General features: G+C 46.1%; 2 protein-coding genes across 3 annotated transcripts in view; both read left to right on the forward strand.

The window, feature by feature from the left end:
* LOC119250405 (carboxylesterase 5A-like) overlaps positions 1-3,022 on the forward strand; it is a 30,095-nt gene extending 27,073 nt beyond the window's left edge. The window contains exons 12-13 of the mRNA XM_037518133.2: positions 2,363-2,435; positions 2,513-3,022. Of these exons, the coding sequence (XP_037374030.2) occupies positions 2,363-2,435; positions 2,513-2,744 (305 nt within the window). The 3' untranslated portion in view covers positions 2,745-3,022. The remainder of the gene's footprint in view (positions 1-2,362; positions 2,436-2,512) is intronic.
* Positions 3,023-19,148: 16,126 nt separating this feature from the next.
* Positions 19,149-25,431, forward strand: part of LOC119250406 (liver carboxylesterase 1-like) — a 28,350-nt gene continuing 22,067 nt past the window's right edge. Inside the window, exons 1-3 of one of the 2 annotated variants that reach the window (XM_054697601.1) lie at positions 19,149-19,200; positions 20,742-20,744; positions 24,104-24,308. In XM_054697601.1, coding sequence (XP_054553576.1) covers positions 19,149-19,200; positions 20,742-20,744; positions 24,104-24,308 — 260 coding nt within the window. The remainder of the gene's footprint in view (positions 19,201-20,741; positions 20,745-24,103; positions 24,309-25,431) is intronic. The other variant, XM_037518134.2, reaches the window with a different exon arrangement.

Genomic DNA, 25,431 nt, shown 5'->3' on the forward strand with positions numbered 1-25,431 from the left:
ACTGAAGTCTGTTGGGTGGACACTTGGGGGCACTCAGGCAATCTCATTTGTTTGCAAATTAGAACCTCTTTCTTTTCTCTGATTGCTCTTCTCTCTACCTTTCTGGAGCTTCCATAAGGCTACATCCTCCCCCCCCCCCCAGGGCTTTGAAAGGCAACAACCAGATTTTTCACATCTAATGTAAATAACTGTGAACTCTTACTGTAATGTTCACTCATTTATTCTTGAATTTATGGCATGTTCACTGCCTAAATAATAAACCAATCTGATGAAGTTATCAATAGAAAAAGCAATAGCAACAGCACACAGGAGATATCACTGGAATGTTTGCACAATACAGGCTCTTAACTAGTTGATGTTGGCCTCAATGATGAGGATGGAATCACTCATATAGGTGTGCTTTGCACTGTAGTTTAGTCATTTTTTTCATTTATTCATTCTCGTCTAATAATACAGATAATAACAGAACTGTCTCCTAGGTTTTCATAAGGATTAAATGAAGCAATTTCCATAAACCACATGGAAGGTGCTCACTAAATGTTACTGTTATTATTGCTCAGCATCCCATAGTGAAACTTGACTATGTTATGGGCACATGGATTCCCCAAAAGAGAAAAAATAAATGAACATCAGTATCAAAAGGTTAAATCTGAGAGCTAAAGCACTCCTGAAACCAATGAGAAAAGAACAACCCAGTCAAAAACTGGGTAACACATAGAAATAGACAGTGTTGGGAAAGGAAACACAGCTGACTTTTAAATATGAAAATCCATTCAGCTTCATTCATGACATGAGGATGGCAAACTAACCTTGATCGAGGAATCCATTTTCATCGATCAAGGTTGAGGACAACATATTTTACATAATGTTGTTGAGCAGGTGTGAGGGAACAGACCACCTCATATATTAATAAAAAACTCAGCATTTATCATGCCTATAGCCTTTATCCTGGTGATTCAACTACTGGGATTTTTCAGAGTGCAATTATGCATCCACATGTGCAAAAATACATGTGCACATTAAAGCTTTGCTTTTACCAGCAGAATTCTGGACACAAAGTAAAGCTCAATAAAGTACTAAATATATAAATTACATATTTATACATAATTAGCTATAAACATTTATTGTATATTTATAAGTCATAATAAAAAGAAGTTTTATAGGTGCCACTATGGATCTATCTTCCAGATAGAATTCTAGTAAAAAGAGAAAGTAGGTTTCCATTGTAGTACCAAGTGTGTAAAAAGGTGTCCGCTTAAACCCTTGTACTTGTCTTGGCTGTCTTCAGAGGGCGCCCAAGAAGCTTTTAGCAGTGGGGCTTGGTAACAAGGAGGACATGGAAGGGAGACTAATTTTCATTAGACATGCTTTCTGCATTTTGGATTTTGTACTTTGAGCAAGTATTGCTTTTTCAAATAAAGAGATATATTAAGGGCCTCCCCTTAGTATATTAAGGAGTTAAGTCTCAGCACTACCACTGTGATGCAACTGCCTGAGTTGGATCCCCCGCCAAGGAGCTACCAACATAGCGCAGCAGAGCTCTCCTGTCTCCCCGTTGCTCCCCTCAGCAGTGTGTGTTTCAGTAGATCTGCCTGTTCTGCTCCCCACCTGTCTCTGGTGAATCCTCTCTTCCCCATACCTCTGGCCTGTATCCCAGTTCTTCTATGAAAAAAATAAATACAATCTTTAAAAAAGAAAAAGAAATATATTAAGTAGTTTGGCATGTGTGAGAGAGAGAGAAGAGGGAATGAGATTAGCTCGGTCCCTCTGGAATTTGCAGCCTACTGAGAGGGACTGTCCAGCACTGGGTGGACGGGAATGACATGTGCTTAGTCTCCTCCTTTTGGGAGTCATGATTCCTTGGACAAGTTGAAATTGCTCTGAGCATGCTACTTGTAATAATATAGATAAATCTTGTAAACACATTGTTGCTCAGTTTAAATAAGGAATAAAGACAGGCAACACTAATCTATGCTGTTGGAGGTAGAACAGATGACCAATGTGGGAGTGGGCGGGGAGTGGCGTGAGAGAGGTTTATGGGATTCATGATACCGATGTTCTGTTTCTTGGTTACACTGGTGTGTTCAATTTGTGGAAAATCAGCTATGGCCTTCTGATACATTGTATGTAATGTATGTTACTCTTCAATAAAAATTTCAGAAATGAAATGAGATTTCTATATATAAAAAAAGAAATTGCTCTGAGCAGTATCTGAGCCTCGGCACCCAAAATGTGTACAATAACTTAGCTGGCTGGCTAGGATCCAAGAGGAGGGGAGGTGTAAAAGTGAGTCCTCAAACGGGAGGCCCCTTGAACTTCTGGTGAATCGTTGTGAAACAGCTTTTGTGATTATCTCCTTCAGAAGGAGCCACTGAGGAGGAGAAATTGCTGAGCAGGACCATGATGAGCTACTGGGCTAACTTTGCTCGGACAGGGTAAATAAACCTCCCAGCCTCCCCCACACTGGGTGTTTGAAGATGAAAATCTCATCTGTACCTATTCTCACTTGCAGGGACCCTAACGGGATAGGCCTGCCTCTGTGGCCCAGCTACAACTACAGAGAACAGTACTTGCAGCTGAACTTGAACCTGAGCGTGGGAGAGCGACTCAAAGAGCCCAAGGTTCAGTTCTGGACAGAAGCCCTCCCCCTGATAATGTCCACTTCTGGAAGGGTCCTCAGCTCTCTTCCATCCTTAATTTTCCCTTCTCTGCTCCTGCCTTTCTCTTTCTCTTTTGTTCCATGAGAAGTTGTCTTTGTGGATTTGGGTTCTCCTCCTCCCGCAATTTCCCCTGTAATCATTAGCTTCACTCTGTGTTTCGCTGCTTTCTGTGGGGATCTTCACGGAGTCAGCATCTTTTGTTGATGTTTTATAGACTTGGAGATGATCCCCAGGGAATTCTTTTCAACATCAAAAAATGCAATTTGTCTTGGAAGCCTACCTTATTTCATAGGGGGAGGGCTGGCCTATTAATTGCCATAATAACCATCTCCTTACTCTTATGAAATAAAATCAGAATGTAAAATGTGTACAGGGGACAGCCTTTGCCTCAGTGCTGAAAATTCTCCCTTCACCCCTAGAATCCCAGAGCTAGTAGAGTTTGTATTAGAGAAGCAATCTACGTGTGTTGCCTCAAATATGAACCCGCCAACTGCAGCCCAGGTGGGTTTCAGCCACAAGTCAAGCATCCATGTCCTAAGCATCAGTGGCTTGGACTGGGTTTCTTCTCTGACTCTGGGGATACATGGAAGAAGAGGGCATGCTGGAGAGCCCCCTTCTCAGCCACGGAAGCCAGATGTCATGCACTGTCAGGAACCCAGAAGTCAGACCCCAGCAGCAAGGTCAGGTCAAGGACAGCAAGTATTAGTTCATGACTGATGGGGATCCAGGGACCCTCAAATGTTTACACTCTAAAGGGGCCCAGCCATCCATGCACACAAAGGCAAAGCATACTCTTAGCAGGAAAGATGTTTAATGGAATTACTGTGCAGAGAAAGAAGAGGAGAAGATAATAGTTTTTTAGTGAAACAGCCAAAATTACCCATCCTCTCATTGGCAAATGCCCAGCCAAATGGGTTTGGCTGGAAGCCAGAGCCACTAAGACCTGAAAGCCTGCCACAAGTCTAAAGCACCTTCTGGCAGGAAAACCTGGGAAAAGGGTTCTTAAGCAGGTCCCAAAAAGCTGGGACAAAAGGAGAAAAATCAAAGTACAAATCAAGATAACAGCTGCCTTGTCAGTCTCCCCATGGGTTTCTCCCCCTGTGTCCTTTTCAAGAGTCTTTTTGTCTCTTCACCATGTGTCTCCTTCCATATCTTCCAGCAGTACCAGGGTGCAAATCGGGTTGCAGAAGCAAGATCTCTCTCTCCTCCTTAGCCCACCATCTTCCCTGTTATGTGGCTTTCCCTGCCTGCTCAGCTCCACCCCTCATTCCCAGTAGCCAGTCTAAGGTGCCTCATGAAGTGGGGATAGGAACATGGCACCTCCTCTAACACAAGGAAAAAAGATATCTCTCTGATAGGAACAAAACTAATCTGTCATTCAATAAATCTGCAATTGGTATGTCGGGGCACAAAGGAAATCATCCCGTATCCCTCTGGGTTCTCTGATGTTGACAAATAGTCAGACAAGCATCAGAAAGATTGATAAGAGAAAGAAGTTAAAAAGAAGTTTAATAACATGTAGACCTTTTGTATTCTAGAGGGGACCCAGCATGACTGAGTGACTCACCTGTGTGGCCTCAGATGCCATCTTCAATAACTTAGCTAAGACAAGGGAGACTGGGGTGAAGAAGGGAAAATTCAGTTAGAGCATTTACTGGGAAAGGTACAGCAAAGCAAAGTATGCAGACATAAGTTCTGCCTTCTCCACTGGAAAGACATAAGGAGACTAGGTTTTCCTGAGAGAGGCCCTTACAAAGAGAATCTTTCAGATAAAAATCAAAAGTAACTTCCACCTAACTTTCATAGCCCCTCCCATAAAACAAGCCTCTTGTTGAAAAGACATTTAAATTGGGGTGCAGATTTTGGCTCCCCTCCAGATACATGATGTGCACCAGGCACATCTCCAAGATACACTCTCCATCAGTAAGCAACATTTACACAGGTGAATCCTTACTACGTAAACTTGGTACGTTCACTCAAGGAAAAGTATCAAAGAATAAAATTCACAGATTGAGAGATCTAATTGACTTTATTAAATGATCCATGAATCAGGCAGCATCCTTTCTAGATACTGCAAGGGGTCACACAAATTGAGAGTGTTGTAGATAGAAAGAGGGTGCGACAAGACATTGAGCAAAGGAAAAGATGATTTCAGGTTAAGCTACTTTCCCTCAGATGAAGGCAGGGGGTCTTACAGGCAGATGACCTCAGTCCCGATTGGCTTAGGACTACCCTTGGGAAAAGCTCAAACTGCCAAAGGTGTGAAGTCTGTCTGGAAGCCCAACACGAACGATGCCAACTTGGGCCCGTTTTTTCTAAGAAAGTGCAAGGAGAACATAATTTGAGTTGAAGCCTGGAGAAATAGCATTTATATTAATTTACAGGAATTGAAGTTAGCCACAAGATAGGTAGGGAAGACTTGTACATACCATATTCAAAAAATGCACATTTGCATTTCATATCTATATAATCCTTATTATAACCAAATAATCCATATCACGTCCACATAATTTATCGGAGTACACATCCACTGCATAGAAGGGAAGGTTTCTGAGATGTCAGGAATTTAGCATTCATCTGGGTGAGAGATCTCCAACTCCTGACTTGAATCTGCCTCCCCACCTGTAGGGTAAAGAAAATATCAGGCTTTTCTGCCCTTCCGCCATCAGGATAGATGATGGATCCTTGTCCTGAATGCATGCCTGATGGCGGGCACCTGGAGTAGGGTGTGGGCATAGGTAGATGGGATTCAGCTGAGCTAAGACTGTGCTTTTTAAGGGCGGCGTCACGGGGGGGACGCCAGCAGCACCAGCAGCAGCAGCAGCAGCAGCCCCAGCCAGCAGCAGCAGAACCGAAAGAGAAGCCGAGAAGCAGCAGAACGAACGCTAGAGAGCCCAGATAGAGTGAAGACTTGCTGGGGGCTGGGAGGCCTGCCAGCCTCCCAGCCCCCCAGCCAGCACCCCTGCCTGCCATATGCCTGGTGAACCCCAAATAAAAAACCTGCAAAACTACTGAGGACTCTGACTCCTCCTTTACCCGATCTGCATGGGATCAGAAAACCTGCACTGTATCCAGTCCTGCCCTTACACCACCCAAGTGTATCTTAGCTCACACATTGTCAAAAATGTTTTGTAATTAGTTTCCAGTTAATTTTTAAGGTAGGGGAATTTAACAATAAAAATCCCATTTCGAGATTCTCCAGGAAATAAAAATGGGTATCTGACATTAGACCTGCAGTCCCAGAACTTCTGACAGCCCATACGGCACCTTTGTGCAAAGTAGGAAGTATCCTTCCCTCAAAACCTACTACAGACATTTTCCCAGAAACTGTGATTGATAAATATCTGTATCTAAGATGTGAGTGATGTCCTCTGAAGTAATGTGTGTGTGTGCAGTGCACAACTTGCACAGCTGTCCTCAGTCACCCTAGTGGAGCCATCTGTAGGAACTGAGTTGTGGCTACTCCCTTTACAAAGGCAAGAGCTCTCAACTTTCCACAGTCCTCACTATTCCCCTTTGGCCTATTTCACTCAATTGATATTACCTGACTCCTGATTAAGTTTGGATCACTGACCTCGCACTTTAATCTGCAGATACAAAGTAATTCACCAAGATCACTCAGTAGGTTAGTGGCAAGTCAAAACCAGGCATCAAGTCTCTTATAAGTCTCCAGAGCTGGGCTCTTCTGACCACACTGCCTGCCTCCCTCAACAAATGGTCCAAGGTTGTTGGGTTGTTTCTGGCTTCACGGTTGAGGGAGAGGGTAAATCTGTATCAGGGGCAGTTAGGCAACTTTATGACTCGAAGAGGAATCAAGCCACATTTGAGAAAGCTGAGCATTCAGTTGCCTCTGCAGCTGCAGAAGACTAATTTCTACATTGATATTGGCAAAATTAACAGCTAGAAAACACCACTCAACTCATTTTTTAAAATATTATATTAAAAACATTCCACATATTATTTATATTCTTGAAGTCCCAGACTCCTCAAATATGGTCCTAATTTTAGAAGGTGTCTTGCAAAAAGGAGGCTATTTCCAAGTCACCCAGATATAGGGCCCTCTTCCTTGTTCCTGTCCACATGCAGTCAAATGTTTGATTGACTTAAAGCTGAAATATAAATTCCACTTAGTATCCTGCTTTTTTAATTTAATTTAGGGTGTTCTAACAGGATGTAAGTAGAAGAACCACTTGAGGAATTCTCCTAAAATTTCAATGCCCATACCATAGCCCAGTCCAACCAAAGTAGGCTCTCCTTGGATGGGACCAGGGAATCTGCATTTTCAATTTTCAGATGATTGATGTGTACCCCTATTAAGAACCACTGTGTATTGATAGTGAGGCTTATGTCTTTTCTTTTTTTCTTTAGCATATGATTTTTTTATACATTCTTTTTTTTTTCCTTTTTTAATTTTTGCATAGGCCAGAGGTACGGGGGGTAAGAGGATTCACCAGAGACAGAGTGGGGAGCAGAGCAGGTGGATCTACTGAAATACACTGCTGAGGGGAGCAGCAGGTGAGACAGGAGAGATCTGCTGCACCATATGTGGGTTAGTCCCTGGCCAGGGATCGAACTCAGGCATAGCAACAATAGCGCTGAGACTTGACCCCTAGGCCACCGGGGAGGTCCTGGCTTATGTCTTTTCTAAGATGCCAGAGGAGCTTCAAAAAAAATCTGCTTTCATTCCTGTCTACTGTCTCTTTAGCCATCAACCTGCTCTTGGATATTTATGGACAACTGAAAAAAAAAAAACTTCAAAAATAAGTATTTTTACTCTTTTGTTTTTAAGCTTAACTTTCCCATTTGTTAAACAGGTGTGTGTGTGTGTGTGTGTGTGTGTGTGTATGCTTATAAATAAGACACTGGGCTACATGCTAGAAGTTAGAAAAATAATCAGACACTGATTTTATTCTCAGAAGTTTTCTGATGAAATGGCTGTAGAGTCATTATTGTGTAAATGGTCATTTCTTCAAGTAGTCACTAGTACTTTACTTTTTAAAATTTATTTCTTGCATCTGGGTTTTCAGAAAATGGATTGTACCCTTTAAAAGTGATTCTTCTTGTGAAGTTTTACAATTTCATTTCCCTTAAAGGTCACATCACTTCATACTCATTAGCAATGCAGCTACATAACTTCTGCTTTTACATTATTGTAAAAGCATAAAATATGTAATAACTTTCTTATGATAAAATAAAAAATTCACTTTTTACAGAAAATCCTTTTTAAAAACAATCTTAACTCAAATCCCTAAATCGAACCAGTCTTTTCCTGTGAATTTCCTAATGTCCAGCAGAGGGCAGCATTACAATGGGGGTGGCGGTGAGGAAATGCTTCTCTTGACTCAGAGACTTCTGGGGCGATATTGTAGACCTTGAAAGGGAAAGAAAACCATACAAAATCATTAAATTACAAACCAATGCTATACACCATTGTATCATTTCCCAGTAAAGGGGGAGATATAACCCGTTATTTGAAAAGTCTGACAAGACTGTATTTCCAGGCAGAACAGAGGTTAAGGCCAGGACTCTTGCTTTTATAATGTTTGCTTTCCCATCAAGTCCATAGAAACCCACTTCAGACGGCAGAGAGGAGTCCCTTGCCATGTGGCTCCTTGTTTCTTCTTCTCTTTCCTTAAAGGCCATTTGGACTCTGGACCTTTCTGCCAACCCCAGTGCTCCCTCAGCCTCAGCCCTGGCAACAAGGCTGCCAGGTCTCCCCCAAGACAGAGGCAGGGGGAGTGTGGCGGCCAGTTCAGCCCTGCACTTGGGTGCTGTTCCAGGTGACACATCTACAAGATGAACCCCACACAGGGGCAGGTCCATCAGCCACAGCCCTTGTGCTCTGCTGAGTGTGTGTTAAGCACACACCTCACCGTCCCCCTGGGCAGGGAGAAGTGGGGGAAAGAGAAACTTACCCTGCCACTCAGTTCTGTCCGGACACAAGGGAATTCCTAGGCAAAGGGATTGCTGGGCTCCATGGATGCCTCGGAGCTCAAGTTGGGACCTAACAGATGGAGGATGAAATCAGCAAAGGAGTGTGATGGCGCGGCTCTGAGTGTGTAGTGGTGGCCAGGGTCCAGCCCAGAGGGCGGTGGGGCTGATATTAGCAAGGCTGTGAAGCAAATGGTGGAAGAACAGTTTTTGTACCTTGATCTTTACAGGGGATGACTGATAAAAGATTAATTTACCCATCTCTCTGCCCATCCATCCCTCTATCATCTGTCTGTCCATCCATCTATCACCGCCTATCTAGTCATCTGTGATGAATGTATGTATATGTCCACCTAACATTCTTCCGTGTGTCATCTATCTGTCCACCTGTCTAGCTTGCTAGCTATCTTGGCCCCTTTATATAGCTACACTTGAAATTCTGTTTACCTCCTCGACAAGAGGCAACACAGTCAGTATATTCTTTAGATAAAGTAGGATTTTAGTACGTATGAAAGGATCCTGATTAAAACAATTGCACATTTAACTATTTACATTTTTCTATTTCTAAAACTTGAGAGTCCTTGGTAATTTTATCCATAATAGTCTTATCTCCTCTGTTAGATAATTTTTTAGTTTTCTAATTGAGTATAATATACATACAAGAAAATATATATACTATTATATTATATTAGTTATATTACATTATATTGGTGGATTTTCACTGCCTGATGACACTTGTGAAACCAGCACATAAAGACACAGATTATAGGGGCCTCCCTGGTGGCACAAGGGGTTGAGCACAGCACTATGAGCACAGCACTATGAAGCTGTCCACAGCCTCTGCAGCACAAGTTCAATCCCTGGCCGCCTAGGGAGTTGACCCACATGGTGCAGCAGGCCTCTCCTGTCTTGCCCACTGCTCCCCTCAGCAGTGTATTTCAGTCAGTCTGCCTGTTCTGCTCCCCACTCTGTCTCTGGTGAATCCTCTCACCCCACGCACCTCTGCCTTGTGCCCCATAAATAAATAAATCTTAAAAAAAAAAAAAACAGATTATGGCCAGCATCCTAGAAGCCATCCTGTGCTCAGGTCCAGGCCCTGCCCTCCAACCCCTCCCCACCCAGTACCCACCATGACCACCCCAGTGCCCACTGTGGTAACCACCATGCTGACTTCTGGCAACATATTTTGGTTTTCCCAGGTTTTGTACTTCATATAAGCAGAATGTGTTCTCTTGCTTCCGACTTCTTTCTTTCGACATTAAGATTGTGACTTTCATCCATAGAGAATGTGATTGTAGTTTGTTCTTTATCTTGGGGGATAATCGTGATTTCTGTGACTATGCCCTAATCAGTCCGTGCTGCTGTTCGGATGGTTTACAGTTTAAGGTCATGTGTGAGCAGTTTCCATGAGTGTTCTAGAATATGTCTTGCAGCGACAACATTTCTCCCATGCATTTCTTCTGGATATTGACCTAGGGTGGCTTTGCTGGGTTACGGGGTTGTATACATCAACTTCAGTGCATGCTCCAAAGAGTCTTCCCAAGTGTTGTACAAAGTGCCCACTTGGGGCCTCCCTGGGGTGGAAGGGGTTAAGCACAGCACTATGAAGCTATCCGCAGCCTCTGCAGCATGACTTCTATCCCCAGCCGGGGAGCTACTCACATGGTGCAGCAGACCCCTCCTGTCTTACCCACTGCTCCCCTCAGCAGTGTATTTCAGTAGATCCACCTGTTCTGCTCCCCACGCTGTCTCTGGTGAATCCTCGCATCCCCCATACCTTTGGCCTGTACCCCAGTTCTTGAATGCATAAATAAATGAATCTTTGAAAAAAAAAATTGCTCTCCTGTCAGCAGATGAAGAGGCTTCCAGCTGCTCCATGTTGTTGATACTGGGTATTTCTGCTACATTTTTATTGTTATCAGTCTATATTTCCTTACTTCAGTTACTGTTCACTGATGCAGCAATTGATTTACAGAATTGCCTTTACTCCATGGGAAGAGTGGTGTCTGATGGTCAGTAACACAACAGGGAACCCTTGTCTGCCACGGCTTAGGTGACCAGGTGCTGGCTTCATCAGGGGTCACGTTTCTGCAACCATTTCCTTGAACTTAAGGGAAATTCTCCCTTTTACATTCTGATCCCTGGACAGAAATCACTGCATGTTGACACTGCAAAGTACCCGCACCTGTTCTTCTGTAATCAGGTGATGAGATTTCATTCAGTTCTCCAGCTGGCAGAGGCAGAGCTCCAGTGTGGGATTTAGGCCTGAGATGGATCTGGGAGGAAAGAGCTGCGCTCCCCATGTACTTAAGTGAGAGATGCCTGCCCCCCACTCCATTTTCACAGTGGAATCCTCTATATCCAGAGTTTTCTGTTGCTTCCACTTGGAACCATGTGTCAGCGGTCCCTCAACCCCAAGCACTGACCTTCACTTTCTCTGCTCAGAAAAGAAGTTGTCATTCCTCCGCCAGCTTCTAAAATGCTGTTGCTGTCACCCCTTCTTTTTTCTTTTCTTTTTTCTTTTCTTTTCTTTTCTTTTCTTTTCTTTTCTTTTCTTTTCTTTCTTTTCTTTCTTTTCTTCTCTTCTCTTCTCTTCTCTTCTCTTCTCTTCTCTTCTCTTCTCTTCTCTTTTTCTTTCTTTCTTTCTTTCTTTCTTTCTTTCTTTCTTTCTTTCTTTCTTTCTTTCTTTCTTTCTTTCTTTCTTTCTTTCTTTCTTTCTTTCTTTCTTTCTTTCTTTCTTTCTTTCTTTCTTTCTTTCTTTCTTTCTTTCTCTCTTTCTTTTTTAAAGATTATTTATGCATACAAGAACTGGGGTGTAAGCCAGTGGTGGGGGGGTGGTAAGAGGATTCACCAGAGAAAGTGGGGAGCCCAACAGGCAGATCTACTGAAACCACTGCTGAGGAAAGGCAGACCTCTCCTGCCTCACCATGTGGTTGCTCCCTGGCCAGTGATCCCAAGTTTGAACTCGTGCTGCAGTGGCTGGCAATAGCTTGATAGTGCTCCTGTATGCATAAATAAATAAATCAATCTTTTTTCAAAAAAAGACTGAGGAAAACTTTATTAGGTAGCCCTAGCAGCAGGGGCTGGGTTTACCACCAGGCTCTTAAAATCAGAGAAATACCGAAGCTGAGTGTTTACCAAAGTGCCCTATACTCATTCCAGGAGTTATGCAATATGATTTTAAATGGTGTGCAAACGAACTGTAAACCACTTATGTAATGGTCATCTGCTGATTTCCCACATATAGAAGAAAAATCCCTACAATCACATCCATGATTTAATAGATATTGTTTGTGGCAGGCATTGCTAGCTGTCCAGTAAAATATGTCCTGCCTTCTTTGGCATCCAAGCAGACCACATTTCCCACCCACCTGATATTAGAATGGCCACATGGTTAGGTTCTTTAAGTGGAAGTGCATCCTCATCATCTTCCCATTGAGTCGGCAGAGAAGGAGGAAGGTGAGGAGGTCTTGCGGTGTCAGGGCTGGCAGAGACAGAAGAAGGGAGGAGGTAGAAGGAGAGATAGAGACAGGAACACTCAGTTTATTGAAAAAATACCCTGAGTGGCCTCTCTCAGGGCCAGCTGCATCAACTCTGCTGCTTTTGCTACAATGGCAGAACTGAGAAGTTGCCACAGAGACCATATGGCCTGCAAAACCTAAAATATTTGCTATCTGACCCTTCATGCTGACCTCTGGTCAAACCCCAAACTGCTACCTTGTTGACCTGAACAGCATCTACTCTTTACATAAGCCAGAATTAATCTCTGAACTTCTCTGTTGCTCCCATAGTTGACCCTGCTCTCATAATACACTCTTACTCAGTGGGAGCTCAGCCAGGCAGCACCACGTGATGGCCTGCTGGACCTGAATGCCAGTTGTGTATGCCACACACATCACCATGCATGCCTGTGGGAGTGCAGCACTCAGGGATCCACCCCCAGGCCAAAAGTATCTCCCACAGTGGCCCTGCAGTACAGTCTGTCCTGAGACCAAACTGCCCCTGGGAGTCCGGCCACCTAATGACAACACAGCCTCTACCCAATGATCTGAGTGTTCAGAGGATGAAGTTCAAGGAAATGGCTGCAGGCATGGTGACTCTGGATGAAGCCTATACCTGTTTACCTAACTGATCATGATGGTGGATGAGGTTATGCCTGCCTTTATGTTACTAACTGGCCCACAACAGTTCTTGCTTCCCATGGGGTAACTTGTTTTTCAGTCATACACTTTGATAAATCCATTAGAAGTGTTCTACTCATCTTTCCTTATTCACTTTTTACAACATTATTTTAATTTTAAACGTATAGTAACACAGTTTCCATGCTGTGGCAGACTGCGCCTCCCATGCTGTCTCTTGACATGGTCTGGGCATTGGGGGAGACTCCCGACAAGCGGGGAGATTCTGTGCTCCCCAAAGAGGGAAAGTTGTACTTCCCAGAAGAGGGGAGTTCTTGCACTTCCCAAAGAAGATCTGAACCAGGGAGACTCCATGGCAATGCCTGCTAATGCTCGCCCCTTTGTTCTTGGTTAATGCAGAAGTTAGTTATTAATTGGCATGTGAAAACCCAATTCGGACCTAGATGTTAATTGATTTGTTATTCTTACACTTGAATCAGTATCAAAGAAAGTACAGAATGCTAAAGGTATAGTTAGGAAGGAAATGTTCTGGCCCTGAGAACTATGGAGAACAAGCTGCCTTGAACCAGCTGTGCTTGGAAGCCATAGCCTAACACGGGGGTGCATGTTGCAGCAGCAGTACATTTCCTGGTGTATGCAAGAGGTCAATAGTTCGTAGGCCATGTGGACGTTTGGAATTTCTAGTTAAGAGTTAGAAATTTCTAGTTAAGAGTTAGTTCAGTAGCACTTACTTAGATTTGATGAGTTGTTTTAGACCACTTTGAAGTAATCAGTATATTAGCCAAGGTAATTGAGTGCTAGGAGATAGATTGATTTTAGTAATTGGATATAGAATAGGAATTTTACACCCATGCTGTAACTGGGAAATAATTGTTGCCAAATGTTGTGCTGTCTTATATGATTGATCATGTTAGTAAATGAGCTGTACCTAGGAAACTAATTGTTCTTAAGGTTACCAGAGAAATGCCCTTTAGGTGTGAGACCTAGGGAGTCTTTGCATGTTCATGAGAAAATCTATATTGATTGTCTCTGCTCTGCCTCAATGCTTATGCTGATGTAATCCCACTGCTCGCCTTAAGGTATAAATACAGACCCTCTGAGACCCTCAGCAGGAGACACTTGCCCAAAATAGGGTGTCTGTGTCTTCCTCACTCCTGCCTGGCTCCATTCCCCTCCCTTCAGTCCCCCGAGAATACTTGGCCGAAGCCGTCCTCTCCTCTCTGAGACCCCTGACACGACTTCTAGCTGGAGCTGGGCTCCAGCACCATGCTTAACTTTAATTCATGGTAAGTTGTACAGGTCTTCCATGAAGGAAGTGATGTAAAACGTCCTTTTCAAATGAATGTGTACAAGAATCCATTTAGGGCCTCCCTGGTGCCATAGGGGTAAAAGTCAGCCTATCAAGATGCCGCAGCTACTGCAGCACTAGTTCGATCCCTGGCCAGGGAGCTACCCACATGGCGCAGCAGACCTCTCCTGTCTCCCCTGCGGCTCCCCTCAGCAGTGTATTTCAATAGATCTGCCTGTTCTGCTCCCCGCTCTGTCTCTGGTGAGGCCTCTCACCACCACCCTCCCTCCACCTCTGGCCTACACCGCAGTTCTTGAATGCATAAATAAAAAGAAATCTTAAAAAAACAAAATCCATTTAAAGAAAACTGCTAGCAGCAGCAGTACAGATGGCACGCTGACATGGCAAGAAATATGTCAGGATGAGAATAACTGAAGTGCTAGAAACACTGTAGATGTCCCGGCTGCACTGGAAAGTGTCATAAAATTCTAGATTCACAGAATGTTGATCCAGAGTGGTTGTGAGAGATCATCCCACCCTGAGTAGTTGCCACAGAGACCATATGGCCTGAAAAACCTAAAATATTTGCTATCTGACCCTTCATGCCAGCGTTGCTGACCCCGGTTCAAACCTCAGACCACTACCTTGTTGACCTGAACAGTAGGTCAGGTCACTTGAGGTCAGGACACTTGAGGTCCTCGAGTGTCCCCCAGTACTGCATTCACCTTTTATATTGATGTACATTTATATTATTTGTTAATACTTATATTTTGCAAAGATACCTGATTCATTCCATGATTCATGGGCAAAGCCAAGTGAAGGGCCCAGTATGACATCTAGTGTTTGTTCTGGAATTTGTTCTCCATATATCTCATGAGTAAATTTACGGAGATGGAGCAGTTTCAGGAGGTTAATTTGGAGCCCCAGAGATGTTGTCTCTCCTAATACTTGCCCTAGTACTTAAACCTTGGAAATCCTAGAGAGCTCCCCTAAGAGAAAAGAGGTGATCGCACTCACCCGCCGTGGAAGCAAGGAGAACCTTATCACTCACAGCTCATGTGGCCAGGGAGCTGGCTCATGCTTAGCAAAACTGAGTTCTGGCTCGAGGCTCGGTAGATGCCAGTCTCACCTATCACTTCTGCAGAGTCATGATGAGCCAACCATGGGCTTCCAGGCTGCAGCCAGGTGCAGCTAGGTCCGGGAGTGGCTGCCTCTGTCGGTTCATGTCACCAGTCGGCATGTGATTGAACAGTGGGGTTGAGAGAATAGTTCACCCTTACCTTTTATGTTTTGCTAAGACAGTATCCTACAATCTTCATGGTCTAAGAATACGGGGCTGTATTCCCAAGTTACACAGGCCAGCTGGCCAGGATAAGAGGTAAGATGGTTATTTTAATAGGTGGGGGTAGGGGACCTCCCGGAGGGCACAAGGGGCTAAGACGCAACTATGAAGCTAGCCGCAGCCACTGCAGCACAAGTTCAATCCCTGGCCAGGGAGCTACCCACATGGTGCAGTAGACCCCTCCTGACTCTCAACCACTCGGCCCAGGTGTCAAAAACTTTTTGAGAAGCCAAACTTTTTTGGTGCCCTAGTCATCTGCTGGATTCACCCCCTAAGTGCCCACACTGCTCCCCTCAGCAGTGCATTTCAGTCAGTCTACCTGTTCTGTTCCCTGCTCTATATCTGGTGAATCCTCTCACCCCCCACACCTCTGGCCTATACCCCAGTTCTTGTATGCATAAATAGATATAAATAAATCTTTATTTCTTAAAAAAAGATTTATTTTTATTTATTTATACAACCACTGGGTACAGTCAGAAACGCGGTAGGGTGAGAAAATTCACCAGAGCCAAAGCAGGGAGCAGAGCAGGCAGACTGAAGTACACTACTGAGGGGAGCAGTGGGAGACAGGAGAGATCTGCGCGCCCTGTGGGACACTCCTCTGGTGGCCGGGGAGCAGCCGGGGATTGAACCGGCTCTGCAAAGGCTGCGGGCAGCTTCGCAACCCAGCGCTCAACCGCTGCACCACTGGGGAGGCCCATAAATAAATCTTTAGATAAAAAAAGAAACAGACAGTTTAGAAAAAATAGGTAGGGGTGTGTGTGTGTGTGTGTGTGTGTGTGTGTGTGTGATGCTATGTGATTAGAAGCCACTTGTTTTCAGTTTAGAAGGATCACCCAGAGTGTCCCCTGTGGGTAGAGATGTGATGCTCATTTTTAGGATGATCTTTATGATTTGTAGTTCTTTCCTGGGTAAAAGTAAGAGAGGAACCCCAGTCCGGGTCAATCTTTGTGGAGGCAGTTGCTTCTGGGGACCAACTGTCATGCTGTCACAATTTTATCCCCACCACAGGGTTCCTTCTCACTGGCCAGCTACAGTAGCTAGCATGAATGCAAGTGAGCATCCTATTTTTTGAATTTGGGGTGCCAGAATCTTCCTTTCAGCTGTAAGCTGTGGCCTTGGCCAAGAATGCATGCACTTTTCTGGAACTGTCTTGTGCTTTATGGCAGCTGGTTACCCAGTTCTTCCTGATCGCACATTGGCCATGTCTAGACCAGGGCAGGGTTGCCAGATAACACTTCTCCACAGTGTAAGTGTGGAGAAGGCCCAGCTGCCGCCTCACTAGCTGCCTGACCCGCAATCACCTCGCTTCATGGCTGCCCTCCATTGGCAAGAGTGAACTGAGGACTCCAGTTTGATGCAAGGGGGTAGAGAATGCAACTTCTGGTTGGGCAGCAACTTCTCCAACCTGTCCACATTGGGAGAAGGGGACAATGAAGTTTGCGTCATAGGTCAGTACTGCCTCCTAGGCCCTCTTGTCCCAGAAATCCCAGCACTCCTGTTGCCAGCCATGTTTCCAGGCAGCCTGAGGACCCAGGAGTGGCCTCCAGGGCAGTGTGGGCACCTAGAAGGGGGTGAATCCGGCAGGTGCCTAGGGCGCCACAAACGTTTGGCTTGTCAAAAAGTTTTTGACACCTGGGTCGAGTGGTTGAGAGTATGATCTGTAACATTATTCAGCTTTTGCTTAACCCTTAGCTCTTCCTCTTCCTTGATGTGTCACCATTTGTTCCAACCACTCTGAGTCCCCAGGAGATAACAGTGTCAGTTCATGGGCTTGAGTACCACAAAGAAGTCACATACCCATTAGCAGTCATTCCCCATAGCTCCTACCCCAGCCCCTGGCAGCCATGAGTCTCCTCTCTTTACATTTCCTATGAATCGAATCATACCATAGGTGGCCTATTGTGTGTCTGACTTCTTACATTTACATCGTATTTTCAAGGTTCACTCATGATTTAGAAAGCAATGTTTCGTTTCTTTTTGTGATTGCGTAATATTCCATCTTATGACTAGAACCCACTTTTATTTGTCCTTTCATCAGTTAATGGTTATTTGGGTTGTTGTTAATGGTAATTTTGTCTGTAATGAATAATGCTATTATTTATGTGTAAGTTTTCGTCTAGATATGTTTTATTTCTCTTGGGTAGATACCTAGGAGTAGAATTGCTGGGTCATATGGTAGCCCTGTGCTGAACATTTTGAGGAAATGCAAATTGTTTTCCTAAAGAGTAGCCACTATTACTTTTTAACCTGTTGTTTCCCCTTCACAATCTACCATGACTGCCTTCCCCTGTTAACAAATAGAGGTGTCTGTTGGCTTGAGTGAGTGCATTTCCTTAGCCAGCTTTGCCAGAGTTTATTTAGCTCCTCATTGCTGAGCATTTAAGGATTCTATCAGATAGACTTGGGCAGCTTCCTTGTGTCCCCAGTACGTAAATGACACTTCCCCAAAATTGCCCAGAGCACTTTTTAGCTCTTTGCTTTGGTGCTTTGGCACTGCAATGCATGCCCTCCTCCACTCCTCTCTTATCTGGAGAGCCCCTTAAGAAGACTGAACAGGGCCTCCCCGGTGGCGCAGCGGTTGAGCGCTGGGTTGTGAAGCTGCCCGCGGCCTCTGCGGCACTGGTTCGAACCCTGGCTGCTCCCCGGCCACGGGAGAAGGGTCCCACATGGCACACAGACCTCTCCTGCCGCCCGCTGCTCCCCTCAGCAGTGTAATTCGGTCCTTCTGCCTGCTCTGCTCCCCGCTCTGGTTCTGGTGAATTCTCTCACCCTCCTGTGCTTCTGACTGTACCCAGTGCATGTATAAACAAACAAACAAATAAATAAATAAATACATAAACATGCCTCTATAAAAAAAAAAAAAGGAAGATGGAACATTCTTGAATTCATCTTTGTATCTGTAATACTTAGCATAGCACCAGGCATTTGGTAAATGTTGGAAGAATGAGTGAACAACTGGAATAATGAATAAGTAGGAGGATGGCTAGATGGATGATTAGGGTCAGGGACTATGGTGAGATGGAGCCTGTTTACTGTAAGAACATTCTGTACAGTGACCTACCTGGAGAGGTGGTGAGTTCCCTGCCTTTGAAGGTGTGCAACAGGAGGTTGAGTCACTTGAGCTGAATATTGAAAAGTTAATTTTGGCCTCAGAAGGAGAACTGGATGAAATGTAGATTCCTCCAGCTTAAACTTTAAGACTAGAGTCTAGAGCATAGAACTCTAAGAAATAACAGCTCAGAAAACTGGAAGTTTTGTCCTAAATGCCCCACTTGAGCAGCTGAGGGACTGAGAGTTGTTCTAAAAATTTTCAAGCTTGTTCTCATGTCCCCAGAGCAGCGCTTCCCTTGCCTAAAAGCAGGTAAGTGCTAGTGCCAACCTGTGGGAAGCTCACTTCCCACTAAGGTTGCCATCCTGCAAGGGAGAAACCCTTTTGTAACAGGTTGTTTGGAGGAGCCTGTAGCTGGCTGTAATTTGAGAGGTTATTTAGTCCAAGCAGTTTAGATAAAAGAGGGTAAACTCTGGGTGGTCTTGGCTTAGAAGCCCCAACTGACCCCTGGAGCCACTTTGGAAGGGGCAGAGCTTTTTCAGGTTGCCTCCTGATTAGGCAATTGACAGTGGAGGCAAGTCCTGGGGGTGGGGTGTGGTGGGGCAGAAACAGGGGCGGGAACTGGAGCTGGGTAGTAGGCAGCTGGGGGGCAGGAGCTAGGGCACTGGAGCTGGACTGACACTGCTCCACAGACAGTGGAGACCTCACAGCACGCAGGAGCTGTTGTTCTTCAGAGATGTGGCTCTCTGCTCTGGTCCTGGTCTCCCTCATCACTTCTGATGCTTGGGGTGAGTCCTTCTGAAATGCAGGTAGCAGGAGGAACATTTAGAAATCCTCCTCCTGGTACTGAAAAAAAAAAAAAATGCATAGCTGGCAAGGCACTGATAGCAAAGCACTGCTCGATGCAGGGAGGGAAGATCCCCAAGATCAACTGCACTTGTCATGTGCAGGAGGGCTGCTGTCTCATGCACCACAGATGGGGACATCAGAGAGCTCAGTTTGTTTCCCCTTGATAATTAGTCAGGTTACATCCAAATCAGGGAGAGTGGTTTAGCAGAATACTAACAGTATCTACCCTGGAGCCAGCACATGTGGATTCAAATTCCAGCTCAGCACTTACTAGCTGTGTCTGTAGGCAAGGCTCTTCACTTTTCTGTGCCTAGCTTTCCCCTCCCAGAAAACTCCTGTCCTGGGCACAGTAGTTCCAGCCTCATTGGGCTGTTGTGAGGTGGAAATGGGTGGCCATTGCTAGGGAACATAGAGCTTGGTACGCAGGTGGTACAAAAAGGGACTCTGTAAGTAAAGGGGTTGTTTTAAAATATAATGCATGAATAGAAAATTTGCGGTATGCTAAAACCAACAACAGATTAAGAGTTGACTGCCACTGCAAAGAAAGCTTGTTGTACTTACCAAGAGGAGGAGGGAATGTCCACCCTGGTGGTGTGGGGCAGGAACAGAGGAGAGCAGTTGTGGGCAAGGACCTTGTCTGTAGTTGCCAGGGGAAGGGAGAGGTCAGGCAGGTTTAGGAGTAGCAGGCTCGCACTTCTAGTGTGCTCTGGCCAGGGCTGTCAGTGGCTGCCAGGGGCCTTGCCCTGAAATGATTAGGGCAGGACAACAGCGACGGGGCCCGTGAGAGTCCGTGGAGGGGGCCCTGGGCATGGGCCTGGCATGCTCAAAGGACAAGGTGATTACTATCTCCAGGAATTAGCTGACTCTGTGGGGTTCCATCCCTCTAGGGTCAGCAAGGCATCAGAACACAGAAAATAAAAGGCATGGTTAGTACAAGGGGGAAGAAAGGGACCCCAGGCCACCCCGGAGTCCTGGTTTAAGTGGGGAAATTGAGGCTTTGGAAGGGAAATGTGCGGCCCAAGGTCAAAGGGGAAGTCACGCTCTGGAATCTTCTGCTGAATCTGCAGGCAGGGTGCTGGCCATCGGTGCCCGGGCAGCACAGGCCCTGTCTGGATTTTCTCTTCTTTCTGGTGGCGTGAGTTGTGAGAGGGCTGGCACTGAGGAGAGCGCAGAGTCAGAAAGGAGCCAGATTAGGTGTGGAATAGTCCCTTCCTGATGATTATCTATCTCTGGCCAGGATGGAGAATTCCATCTTAAGAAAGGCCATACTGGCTGCCTCTGTTTCCTCTGTGAAATGGGCATATTAGCACCTAGCGAGCAAGGCCTTCACGCGTGTTTTTTTTTTTTTTTAAGATTTATTTATTTATGCATACAAGAGCTGGGGTACAGGCCAGAGGTGTGTGCGGTGAGAGGATTCACCAGAGACAGAGTGGGGAACAGAACAGGCAGATTAGACGAAGTACACTGCTAAGGGGAGCAGCAGGTGAGGGCGAGTCAGAAGAAGAGGTCTGCTGCGCCATATGGGTTGCTCCCTGGCGGGCTGGGGGATTGAACTCGCGTTGAGGTGGCTGCCGATAGCTTCATAGGTTGCAGCTTAACCCCTTGCACCACCAGGGAGGCCCTGGCCTTCACGTATGTTAATTAATTGAACTGGAAGGCCCCTCTGGCACACAGTAAGAGTTCAGCATTAACCTAAGCAAGCACCGCTGTTGTCATTATTGTTCACATGGTCACGTGATACCTGCAGGGCCCAGGGAGGGCAGCAGGCAGACACCAGCAAGTAGGAGCGCAGCTCCAGGCCCAGGTGCAGCCCAAGAGCATCAGGCCCCGAATTCACTCACTAACATCCTCAAGGTCTCTGTCTGCCCTTCGGCTCCCAGAAGTCCTCTGCAGCTCACACACCCACTTCATCTCTCTGAAGGCTGACAAAGACCTTTATGGACTCTGGTTTCTTGTCAGACATTACCCTCCTTTGCCTCTTTGCAACACTCTGCATTCTTGAAACCCCTTCCACCTGACTCTGTGCTCCCCACCCCCTCTGGCTCTCTTCTGACTCACCCACCCATGGAGGCCCTCAGCCTGGGCTGCAGTTTCCCTGGCTGGCTCTGTAGCTCTTTCTCCTCTCTCTCACAGTGGCCTCTTGAACGAAAGCACACACATCCAGGGTTTGTGCTTTCACCATCAGGAAGACAATTCTCCCTTCACCTGCCCGCCTTCCTGTCTTGAAAAGCCCACTTACTGTGGCCTCTCACACCTTCTGCCTAAAATGGAACTTACCACCTAAAGTAGGTGCTTTGGTTTTCTCCTTTTCCTTCCATGCCCCCCTCTATCTGGTCAGGGGCCAAATCCATCTTCAAAATTCTTTAGACAGGGGCCTCACTGTTGCCGCAAGGGGTTAAGACGCAGCACTATGAAGCTATTGCCAGCCACTGCAACATGAGTTCGATCCCCAGCCAGGGAGCTACTCACATGGTGCAGCAGACCTCTCCTGACTCGCCTGCTGCTCCCCTCAGCAGTGTATTTCAGTCAATCTGCCTGTTCTGTTTCCCTCGCTGTCTCTGGTGAATCCTCTCATGTCCCCACACATACACCTCTGGACTGTACCCCAGTTCGTGTATGCATAAATAAATAAATATTTTTTAAAAGTTCCTTAGACATCACTCTATTTCCTCATAAAAATGTCTCCTACTTGTAAACAGGAATTTGAGGTAGTGCAAAAATCTGGAAAGCGCAGAGGGAATATGTCACATGCCATGACACCACCCACTGACATCCTGATTTACATGTTTCTGAGCATTACCCAGAGTGACTGGGTGTCACTGGCAATAATTAGCAGCCAAAGCAGAACACCCTGTTATAAATGGCCGCATATGTGCTTGGCTATTACTAACATGAGACATGGACGCTAGTTTTTGTTGTTTTTTTTTTTTTTGTTTTTAAAGATTTATCCATTCATGCACACAAGAACTGGTGTACAGGCCAGATGTACAAAAGGGTGAGAGGATTCACCAGAGACAAAGCAGGGAATACAACAGGCAGACCAACTGAAATACACTGCTGAGGGGACCAGTGGGCAAGACAGGAAAGGTATGCTGCGCCATGCAGGTATCCCCACAGCTGGCCGGGATCGAATCCACGCTGCAGAGGCTGCAGACAGCCTCATAGCGCTGCACTCAACCACCTGCATCATTAGGGAGGCCCTGTTTTTTGTTTTTTAAAGATTTATTTATTTATCATACAGGAACTGGGGTACAGACCAGAGGTGTAGGGGGTGAGAGGATTCACCAGAGACAGAACAGGCAGACAGTGGGTGTTGTCATGGCACTGCTCAGGGTAGCTCCCTGGCTGGGGATCAAACTCATATAGCTGTGGCTGCGGATTGCCTCATAGTGCTATGTCTTAACCCCTTGTGGCACCAGGGAGGCACTGGTTTGTGACATGATTTCACATATAGAGTCTCACATCTTTCATAAGACCAACTCTGGATAATATTCTTTCTGTTCTGGTCCACACACTTAGGAGATGTTGACATTTCTTCTATATTCCAAGGAGAGCAAGTTGGAAGGCGAGAGGTTAGAAATCACCCCCCGTGAGGGATTCTTCAGTAAGCTGGCCTATTAAGGGCAGATGTGAGGAGAGTTGGAGATTGGTTCACCTGAAAGTGCAAGGTGGCCCCAGCGCAGGCAGAATGAGGACCAACGTGGAAGCTGTGTGGCGGAGTGTCAGCCCAGTGAGCAAGACCTCCACAGGAATGGAGCAGATAGGAATCTGGCCTCAGCCCCTCTCCCCTCTGGCTCAGAGTCACCGGAAGAATCTTCTTTAAGTGGCTATGTCACAATCGTGTCACTCTCCCATACTCCAGAGCATTCACTGCTGCTCATTTGCCCACTGGATAAAGCCTAAACCCTTAGCCTGGCACCCGCAGCCCTCCCAGACAGAACCTCTCCTTGCTGACTGATTTTCTACTCCCCCAGATTCCATCTGGCCCAGCTGGGTCACTGGCTCTCCCTCTGCCGAGCCTTGCCTCATGCTGGCTTGACCCTTGCCTTAAAACACTCTCTTCTCTGCTTTATACTTTATGATCCCTCCTCAGACCTCCTGTTCACTCTCCCCTCCAAGTACACCCCTTCCATGAAGCCACCAAGCACAAGACCTGGTTTCTTCACCTAACCCATGTAGCCCCAAAAAGTACGGCTCCCAGGACCCTGACCACTTTCTTACCAGCTGTAGGGTCGAAAATGTTGGTGGCTCATCCTCCTGATAGGGTTCAGAGAGCCTCGTGTCCATGCCCTCATGCAGAGGCTGTTCAGCCCCCCATCGCAGAGGATCGTTGTATGCAGAGGCTCAAGGTGTGGAAACAAACTGTGTTTTTGCATCTTGCATTTATTGTCTACTTGATTAACCTCCATTCCAGTTTGTTCCTTAAAAAACCTGTGGGAGGGGCCTCCCTGGTGGCCAAGGGGTTAAGTCTCAGCACTATGACGTATCTGTAGGCACTGCAGCACGAGTTTGATCCCTGGCCAGGGAGCGACCCACATGGCGCACAGACCTCTCCTGGTTCCCCACTGCTCCCCTCAGCAGTGTATTTCAGTCAGTCTGCCTGTTCTGCTCCCCACTCTGTCTCTGGTGAATTCTCTCACCCCCACATCTCTGACCTGCACTCCAGCTCTTGTATGCATAAATAAAGCATAAAAAAAAAGCGACTGTGGGAGTCAGGAAAAAACCAAGGCCAAGAGTCAAAGTTCTTCCTTCGGGGTCATACGCCAAGAGGGACAAGACTCATGTGACACCAAGTCAAACCCTTCACCTCTGCCTTGTCCCATTTCCTCCCCATGCCCCCAGGACACCCGTCCAAGGCGCCTGTGGTGGACACCGTGCAGGGCAAGGTCCTGGGGAAGTACGTCCCCCTGAAAGGATTCACGCAGCCCGTGGCCGTCTTCCTGAGCGTCCCTTTTGCCAAGCCGCCTCTCGGGTCCCTGAGGTTCGCGCCCCCACAGCCTGCAGAGCCATGGAGCTCTGTGAAGAACACCACCTCTTACCCACCCATGTAAGCTGGGGTTGGGAGGGGTGGCTTCGGTATCTTTCCGCTGGGATGTTTGCATCAAAGTGACGTGGGAAGGAACAAGGCAACTCTCTGAGTGGCTTCTACTTTGTTCTAGAATCCTCAAGAGAGCATAGATCCTTAAAAAATCCCAGAACTCACCTAACATTTTAGAGCACTGTATTTCACAAACATTTATTGAGCACTTACTGTATGGCTTGTGTGCATGTTCTAGGCACCTGGGATCCATTAATGAATAGAACAAAGATCTACCTTCATGGAGCTTGCTTTCTGGCAAGGGGGTACATGATACACAATATGCAAATTGATAAGCAAATAATGTCATATGTAGAAATATGGTAAGTGCTTTGGAAAGAAACAAGAAGTCCAGCAGATGAGATGGATAAGATGTAATGATTCCATTTATTCTCCTTTCTTGAACTTTCTCAGAGTTGGAGAGGGGGATAATCCAAGAGGTCTATGGGTGGGGAATGCTTTGGGTATTGACTAGGCAAGTTCTCGACCCCCAAGATGAGCCAGCTAGACACAAGCAGAGCAGTGGTTGACTCTAGTCACCCTCATCAAGTCGAGCAAGGAAGCCCCAGCATCGCCCCCCAGGCTACCTCAGACTTCTCATCACCTCAGCAAGGATTTCTGGGAATGTTCAGGATCCTGTCTCTTGTTGGCCTTTCTTCTCTCTTCTTTTCTTCTTCTCTCCCTCCATTCCCTTCTCTCTCTTCCTTCCTTTTTTTTTTTTAACACAATGTCTTTTATTTTTTTTTCAAAGATTTATTTATTTATTTATTTATACAAGCACTGGGTACAGTCAGAAGTACAGCAGGGTGAGAGAATTTACCAGAGCCAGAGCAGGGAGCAGAGCAGGCAGACTGACAAAGTACACTGCTGAGGGGAGCAGTGGGCAGCAGGAGAGGTCTGTGCGCTATGTGGGACCCTCACTGGTGGCTGGGGATCGAACTGGCGCTGCAGAGGCTGTGGGCAGCTTCGCAACCAGTGCTCAACTGCTGCGCCACCGGGGAGGCCCCACTTCCTTCCTTTTTTTTAAAAAAAGTTTTATTTATTTACGCAAGAGCTGGGGCACAGCCAGAGGCGCGGGAGGGTGAGAGAACTC

The sequence above is a fragment of the Talpa occidentalis genome, unplaced genomic scaffold (assembly GCF_014898055.3).
Source record: "Talpa occidentalis isolate TD23 unplaced genomic scaffold, MPIMG_talOcc4v2.1 talOcc4.17, whole genome shotgun sequence".
Taxonomy (NCBI): Eukaryota; Metazoa; Chordata; class Mammalia; order Eulipotyphla; family Talpidae; genus Talpa; species Talpa occidentalis.